Raw genomic sequence first — 9,597 nt, 5'->3', positions numbered from 1 at the left:
CATTTCTAAAACCTGATATTCTCTTACTCACCGTCTCCTCACATTCCTACATATATGATATAACATCACAACTAGAAAACAAGTTTTGAATTGATCACACAAAAAATTACCATGTAAAATGATGGATATTTAAATACTTTTATGATCTTATCCCAGAGTTTGTAGAAACCAGCATTATGAGGTTCAATGTGTAACGACCCAAAAAATCGTCTATTAACGATGTTAGTCTTCTGTTACTCGAATATATATTCTAGTATAACGAATTCAATTTCTTTTATGATTATGAAATGAAATAAATTAAATAAAATGGTGCTAGTAATATTTAAAAGTATTAGTAGATATTTACAAAGTGTATAATTAAATTAAATTATATAAGCAAAATGTTTATTATAAGTGAAGGTTAAAATTAATTCAAATAAAAGTAAAAGGTAGAATATGAAAAAGAAGAAAAGATTGAGGGTTAAGGTTGTAATTTGGGATTCAAAACGTTAGATCATTAAGACAACCGGGTGGGTGAAGGTTGTAATTTGGGATTCAAAATGTTAAATAATTAAGACAACAGGGTGTGGGCAATGCGGAACCCGCGTTATCTTACGTGGCAAGCGCTTTAATGGCGTTATAATCGGCAACACTGCCCTAGCCCCACGTTATTGCGCGTTACGCCATCAGGCGTTACCATTGTAACGAGTTATAACGCCAAAAATTACCCCCGATATTTGACCGTTTGATTTTTTCTCCCATTGAAAAACGGTAATATTAGCGTTTGAAATGAAAAAAAAATTACTTCTTAAATCTATTTTAACTATATATATGTATATATATATATATATATATATATATATATATATATATATATATATATATATATATATATATATATATATATATATATATATATATATATCATTTTATTCACTTCAATTCTTCTATTCTATATCTCTATCTATTTCTCTATATCTATCTCTATTTCATTAAAAAAAAAACCAATATGGATCAAAACCCGAATACCCCTCCTCTGAAGACAAACACATCCACTCCATTAGGTTTTGCGGGATATGAGGGATACATTAACCTTTTAAACTCGCAACACTCACCACAAATTCCATATTCCGGCAATTTTTTCAATCTCGCCTCACCCCCACTACAATTCTCTACCTCACCATTTGTGCAACAAAATGCAAACATTCAACAAAACATTTTTAACACATTCGGTCTCATGCGCCAAACAATCACACAACCCACACCCACACAAGAACCAGTTGTCGAGACGCAAGCCGGGGGTAGTCAGAAAGCATCGGGAAAAAATGGAGACCAAAAAAAGAAAGGGAAAGAGGTCGTTTTCGGGACGGACGAAACAGAACCACCTCCAACATGGTGGACACCAGAGGAAGAGCATGTGTTGGCGATGGCTTCGTGTGGTACTTCAAAACAACCAACTATGGGGAACGATATGAAGAGAGTTATTTTTTGGGATGCCGTAATCGTCAAATTCCACACAATTTTGAACAAGGGTGACACGTATCGCAATAATGATATGCTTAGTGGCAAATGGACTCAAATTAGCCGGAAGTGCACCAAATTGAATTCCATATACAACAAATTTTCTTCGCAACGTCAAAGTGGTGCCAATGATTTTGATGTGTTTAGAGCCGCGAGGGAGGAATATCACGTGCAAATGGGGTACAAATTTGAGTATGAAAAAATATGGGAGTTAGTGAGGAAAGATCCAAAATGGATGAAAACGCCAACATCATCGGAACAACAATCCAAAAGGTCTCGTGGTTCGGGTTCGGTTGATGTTTCCGACGGACACACGAATATCGACCTCAACGCGGACACCGATGAGATCCCGAACGAGTTTGACGACATCGAGGAAATCTCTCAGCCACGACGACCTATGGGGCGTGACAAAGCGAAGCGCACTCAATGACATGCAGAGAAGAATGAAAGTCGGCTTCGAGAGCATGAGGAAATGAAAAAAAAAATTTGACGCTCACACGGAAATCACAAATAAAAGATACGAATTGCAACGGGAACATTTGGATTTCCTTCGTCAAGAAGTCCAAGAAGATCACATATCGAAGGATTTGGCAATTCTTACGACAAACGAAGAAAAATTTACCTCCGAGACGAGCTGAAGTGATACGGAAGATGAAGGCACAGATAGAGAGAAAATACTTGGGCGAAGAATAGTTTGTCGGTGTTTTTTTTTAAATTATTATGACTATCGTGTGTTTCTTTTTCAATGTTTTTTTTTTGGTTTGTATGGTATTTTTAGTTTACTATTTAATGAATTTATGTTTTATTAATTTATATGTTTTTTTAGATATATGACATAAATAAAAAAAAACGAAGTATAAATATATGAAGTGAATAAAAAAAATAAAACAAATTACAATAATAGAAAATAAAAACATTAAAAAAAAAAAAAGAAATAGAAAATGAAATGTGTTAACCCATGTTATTTGGTGTCGCCTATTTCCACCTTTGGTTTTATAACACCAAATTGTGACTAGGATGATGAGGTGGACAATTTGGGTGTGATAACATGTAATAACATGTTGCCCACACCTAGTAGTCTAAGGCTACGTAAATGATATCTGTTTCTTTTGCTTTGTTGGGTTTCGCCTATACATACGAAGCAATAATGTTTCAATTGTGTTCTTGGGCTGTTTCACCATCGATGTTTACCACGAGCGAGAAAGAGAGAGTGAGATAACCGAGGCAGAAATAGAGCTAGCCGGGTGTCGGCTGTGGGAAACTCCGGCGAGGAGCCAAGCTTTTCGGCACCATCTTTGTTTTGTTGAGATAATTCAAGTCCAGTTAATTCCAGCACGTTTAAATTAGAATTACTTAGGGGTTGTTTGATAGTTGCTGACCGAGTTAGACCTAACTGAGTCACATGCCTGACTGTGTTGAAGCTCTGACTACATCTTGCTCTGACTGCAATCATATTGTTTGATAACGCATCTGACTAACAGTGTTGAATGCTACAAATGACTATTTTACCCTTCCGTAAATACACAAATTATATTAAGTTTTGCATGTACGTGGTTTTTAGGTACCTATTACAGTTAACTATTGACTAGCAAATCCTGTTTGATAAGTAGAGAAAGACAAATAAATGGAATGAAAATAACAAAAAAAAAAACCAAAATACCCCTACAAACAAAATGCATATAATTTACAATTGTGCAACGTAATCTGATAAAGATATAGCTTTATCATAATAAATGTATATTGAAACTTTAATTAACTACAATTACCACAGTAACATAAATAAATTGTTAGAAATTCATTGGTCAACTGAACAACTTTTTTATGTCTATGGAAGAAGCCTCTTACGAAGTTACTGTATATCTATCTTGATCCAAAAACTGCATTGAATGTCAAACTCTGCATCAAGCAACCTGAAGTTTTTTTCCACTTGATTATGCCTCTGGACAAAGTAAATGCGGAAATTTCAAACAAAAAGCTCTTTTTATATTACATCGTTTCTATTTCTTGGAACTAGTTGATTTTTTTTTTTTTATCTCTCAAACACCATTAAGTGCATACAATTCATCTGTTGCTTAATTTTTAATCTTTTTTTCGTCTTTAATTACTGGTTTCCACTATCAATTTTGGGTCAAATGTGTTAGATATAGAGATACACAAAAGAATCCACCGTTCCAAGAATTGTAAAAACCCTAATTGAGTTGTAGGATATGTAGATGATATTACGGGTTAGGAATTAGGATTGAAGAAGAGAACTGACCTGGTGGTGAACGATTTTTTTGGCAGTGTTATTCCAAGTAAGACTACAATTGTAATAGATCATGAGAGAAGGGGTTAAAAGTTCCGCGCTGGAGGATAACGTTGAAAAGGACGACGTTGGAGGAGGTGGTCAACGCTGCGGCGAGGATGAAATAGACCGAGAGACGGGATGAAGATGAAGGACGAAGGAGTGAAGTTACGTTTAAAGGAGAAAAAAAAAGATAAAGGGCAAATTAGGCTATATTCTCAGTCAGCGTCATTTTTAGAATGACTCGGTAAGAAGCCTATGGACCGAGTAAGAGCTTAAAATGTTGTAATCAAACATTCTGACTTGCACCGAGTTAGACGTGGCCTCTTACTGGACTCGGTAAGAGCGTTATCAAACAAGGCCTTAGTTTTCTTTACCTTTGAATAAATCAAGATCACGTTCCTGGTCCTTAGCAAGTAGGTAGTTAGTTTCCTATTTTTCTAGAAAGTTCCTAGTTTATATAGAAAGGCAAATGTGCATAGTGTTTTGTATCCTCTAGCTTATTTCTCTTACTGCTAGTGAATAAAAGTACCATTTTGCCTCAAATACCTTGACCCTTCACCTGTGTTCTGTGCTTCTCTATTCCCTGTTCAGATTATTAATGATGCATATATATATATATATATATATATATATATATATATTCCAATTTTACCCTTCCCTGATATAATCACATTTTTGTCCCCTGTGAAGCATTACTTTCTGGTCCCCTATCTCTCAATTTGGTATAAAGTCCTTGTCACTCCTGTAAAAGGCTAACACTTGGTATCAGAGCACAACCTGGTGCATGCCAAAGTATCAACCACGCAAAAAAAATGATAGGAAACAATGGCAATGGTGAAAAGGAAGGCTTGGTCACTCTCCATTATCCGATGCTATCACGAAGTGATTACTTTGCATGGGATAACAAAATGAGGGTCTTCATGCAAGCCCAGGGAGTGTGAGATGCAGTGGAACCTAGGACATCAAACACAGTGGTAGAAGTGAAGAAGGATAAGATGGCGCTTGTAGTCATCTATCAAGGAATACTAGAAGATCTTCTACTATCTTTGGCTGAGAAGAAAAAAACCAAAGAAGCCTGGGAAGCGTTAAAAACAATGTTTGTGGGAGCAGATAGAGTAAAGATTGCAAGAATTCAGACATTGAAAACTGAATTTGAGGCATTAAGTATGAAGGAATCGGAAGGTGTTGATGAGTTTGTTGTGAAGGTGATCAACACAGTGAGTACTTTGCGCACTTTAGGAGATATCATAGAAGAGTCCTATATGGTGAAGAAACTGCTAAGGGTTGTGCCATCTAAGTTTCTTCTAATTGCCTCTACACTAGAGCAATTTGGGGACGTAGAAACAATGTTAGTCGAGGAAGTGATTGGAAGGTTGAAGGCCCACAAAGAGAGGATGAAAGGTCATGGAGAGAATGATGAAAGAAAACTTCTCTTGACCTATAAGGAATGGTCAGAGAGGAACAAAAAGAAAACAGAAGGAGAAACCAAGCAAAAATCGAATAGAGGTGTTTTTGGAGGCTCACGTGGCCAAGGCAGGGGCAGAGGAAGAAATGGTGGTCGTGGTGTTTGTGGTAAAGGGGGTTCATACCATCAAAAGGAAGGGAACCATCAAGCATCTGGTAGTCAAGAAAAGAGTGGAATCTAATGTTATAACTGCCAGGAGTTTGGACACTATGCAGCTGAGTGCAAGAATCCAAGAAGAGAAAGAAATCAAGAAAACAATTTAATACAAGACCATCATGGCAATGAACCTACTTTGCTTTTGTCAACCTTTGAACATGCTGAAGTGTTTCTAAATGAAGAAAGTGTGACCACACAGTTAAAATCACAAGGAAACACCTTCAACCAGTCATGTATGTGGTATCTTGACACAAGGGCTAGTAACCACATTACTATAGATAAGTGCACCACATTACTAGAGATAAGTGCAGGTTCAGGAATCTGAATGAGTCAATCTAAGGATATGTGAAGTTAGGAAATGAAGCAAAAGTTCGTATAGAAGGAAAGGGCTTAATTGTATTTCAGTGTAAGTGTTGGGTTTTGAGCAATCTAACACTTCCTAAGTGTGCCTGCAACCCTAATAAACCTTGGATCTATGTTTTCTTCTAAAATACATGAAAATAATAACTTCCAAGGTTTCTTCCTAACTAGCATAGCATAAGGATTATGAATCATAAAAGTACTAGTAGAAATACATACCTTTTGATGATGGTTGATTGTTTGGAGTTTGAGAGCCAAGCACCAATAGTGTGAATGCCTCAAATGGAATCACAAATCACCACAAACACTTGGAAAACTTTGAGAGAGTAGTATACTTTCTTGTGGAATCGGCCACCACTAAGTCTCACACTACTAGTGTCTACGCTTAGGCCTTATTTCTTGCATCATATGCTTCTTTATATAGTGTGCATGGTTAGGGTGAAACCCTAATAACCCATGTCTTTTCCTTTCCAAGGATCCATGGGTTAAAAGCTCCATGGATCATCCATGGACTTTCATATTAGCTTAGCCCATTAACAAATGAATATTAGCCCACACTATATAAAATATAATAGCCCATAATTTAATCAGTCTTCTTTTAATCTCTAAATTAATTCATAATTAATTTAAGACTAAAACTAATTAAATAACATGACTTCATATTAATATATTATAACTTATAATATATTAATAAATCGTAAGTATACAATTCTCATAAAATTATCCATAAATCGTTTGGGTGAAGTGCAACTCAAATGGACCATGCCGGGTCGGGTCAAGTATGTACCAAATAAGTTATGGACTTAGACACCTTATCCAACAGACTCCCACTTGGATAAGTCTAATAACTATATTTGCGTATGTTACTTCAGGAACCAACCAGCAATCGTAGCTCTCGAAAACTCTGTTGAACTATGAAGCGCCATTTTAGATAAGTGATCATATCATCCTCTGTTCTCATGATATCAGCCGGACAAATACATGGAACAACGTCGTACTTATTGTCCAACAGTTTGTTTCCCGATTTCCGATTTGTTTGACAAAGAACTTAATCGAACACATCAATTTAGTTCTGACCGGCCGGTACATAGGTCACAATAAAATCATCGAGGGGCCCAGATATCGCTTCTATTTCTAGAAGGAACAGATAAACTTCGACTCATATGCTTGTTCTACTACTTGTTGAATTGTACACAAAGGCACGTTTTATAACATCAAGTTACTGATGCGTTTACGTGCAATCAATGCACAACCAACTCATAGGTAACAACTCATATCTCTAGGTTTGAAGATTTATATGATATTACCATCTCACGATCACTCGAGATAAATTCCATGAAGTGATACAAGTGAGCGTGGGTTTAATCCAATACTCATAACTTATGAGCACTCATGAATGTTGTAGCAACCATTGCTATGACTAAACCCATTTAGCCATCTACAAACTCGATTCATGACAGTCTTGATTCATACCTACTTCTAACATATGAACAACTGTGGAGTGTTTAAATAACTTAGTCATTTGGAAAGAATAACCTAGCTATTCTGGAAGTCAAAACATGCAAAGTGAAACACAATAATAATCGAATCCAATATGGTCTCAGAACCCTTTTGAATATAAATAGAACCACCTTTTATTTATCACCATATTGATTACACATTATTCATTGTATAATGTTTCAAATAATCAACTTAAGACTTGAATAAAAACAACAGTCGTCCCATGCTCCTAGCATGTACACTTTGTTTTTCTAAATAATAGTTATGCCATACTCCAAGTATGCACACTATGTTTTTCTATGATCCTTACATTGTGATGTAGATCAATTGAACATGATTCCAATGATACTCATTTCACAATCCCAAATCCTTATTGTAAATGTGAGAATCCCCGATTCCTATCATTTACCAAAAAAAAAAACTGTTAGATTTTAAACTTTTATGCAATGTTCCTCTTGTAATGATTATGCACAAAGTCACCAAAACCTTGTCACCAGTCATTACAGAGTATTCCAAAGAAGGTCAACTTCTATGGAACGGAAGTCTCATATTCAAAGTACATTGCTTTGAACATCCTTCTTGCATTAAGGTTTTCTAATCTTACATAGATTGAATAACTTCCACCTATGGAGACATTTCCATAGTCCCATTTTGACTATCACTTCCGAACAAGAGTTACTTCTTTTCAGAATATGTCAATATGGTCCTTTCCAACATCATACTTCCAACTGTCCCTGAGCAACCAATCTTTGGCGAACCTCAGATTTGTCCTCGACAATTGCTTAATCACTTTAGTCATATCCAGTTCTAGACTTTTCCCTTCTCAATGCCTTAAGCATTTGGAAAATTTAAAAAAGATGAATATTATAGCACATGAAATCGATCCTATATCTGAAGCATATGAGACACGATTCATGATGTCTCACATAAAGACATGATACTAGACCAGTCTTTTGCTACAATATTTTTTTATTTGCCATGTTTTCAAAATTTAACTATGAAGAGGGATACCGTAGTCATAATTGAATTTTGAGAACGCAATATATATAGAATTTCCTTAAGTCGAACCATTCAGACATAAAATTCATATATATGTCCTTGACTAAAGATGATTAAAATCTCAATCTAAGCTTCTAGAATTGAAATGAAGTATAATTTCATCTCCCTTAATTATAGCAAAACAACTTTTCAACCCCTGCAACTTCACGAATTGAAACTTTTGTCTTCTATAATTAACATTGCTAACTTGCAACACTAAACGTAATAATCATGCTCCCACTAACATGATGATTATCAGCATAACACTTATGCTCCCATTAGCTCTGACATATTTCCAGATATCTGTTGGACTTCTGAAATTTAGATTCATACACCCTTTCTTAGATAGCTCACATGTGTGTCTAAGCAATTTCAAGAACTATGAAAAGGGATGTCGTAATCATAGTCTCAATTTCTTAGACCTTTGCCATTTCTCACAAGTCCATGTTAGTGTGCCGGTTAACCACACATGCTCCACTAACGACTTTTGAAAATGCAAATAACACAATTGATATCTACGTAAAATCTACTTAGTGAAAGAGTTTCCTCACCATCATTTTCATGAATCGGAGAGAAACCTTATGACACTTAGATTTTATAGTGTATGAGTTCCTATCCATGTGAATTTGTCAAAACCATAATCACAAGATAAGGTTAGTGACAAATTCAGCCTTACATGGATTAAACTTGTTCATTCTTAGTTTCTTGTCACCTTGGTAGCACAAGGCCCACCAATGCTTCCAAGTTGAACTCTGATAACTCACATGCAAATTCAACTTATTTGAAGTAGGTACAGAAATAAGAATTATGTCAACACGATAGGTTGAAAACCTTAAGTCGTGTGCTAGTGATAAATTACACGTTTTACTCTTGATTAAATCTTGAAACTCTTTTGGGATCTTTAAGGCTCCCACTGTCTCCTTGATATATAAGTTTCCCCAGTCAAGAACCATTCCTTGACAAAACAAATATTCAAGGGATAGCACGGATTCTTATCAAGACTAACACTTCACACAATTGGTCTTAGTTGGTCTTTGTCTCATCCAAGACATCACAACTTACCAATCTCAAATGTGCAAGAGTAGAAAACATTTTACTCTTACATTTGACTAGTGTTAATAAATCTTCCTTTATGTCACTCCAGGTTACAATCTTGGAGTATGACTCTAAGAATTGTTTTGGAACGAAATATGACTCATCTTCTTGATTTTAACCAATCCAACAATTCATGACCTCTCTTCTTAGCCATAACAATGCACTAAGACGTCCTTAGAGTATGAATTTGTGATAT

General features: G+C 35.6%; 1 protein-coding gene across 1 annotated transcript; it reads left to right on the top strand.

The window, feature by feature from the left end:
• Positions 1–4,782: 4,782 nt before the first annotated feature.
• LOC111919112 (uncharacterized) lies at positions 4,783–5,433 on the top strand. The gene has a single exon (XM_023914726.1). The coding sequence runs from the start codon at positions 4,783–4,785 to the stop codon at positions 5,431–5,433; it is 651 nt and encodes a 216-aa protein (XP_023770494.1).
• Positions 5,434–9,597: the final 4,164 nt, after the last annotated feature.

This window comes from Lactuca sativa, chromosome 7 (genome assembly GCF_002870075.4).
Source record: "Lactuca sativa cultivar Salinas chromosome 7, Lsat_Salinas_v11, whole genome shotgun sequence".
NCBI classification, from domain to species: domain Eukaryota; kingdom Viridiplantae; phylum Streptophyta; class Magnoliopsida; order Asterales; family Asteraceae; genus Lactuca; species Lactuca sativa.
This window is presented reverse-complemented; position numbering and strand designations above follow the sequence as displayed.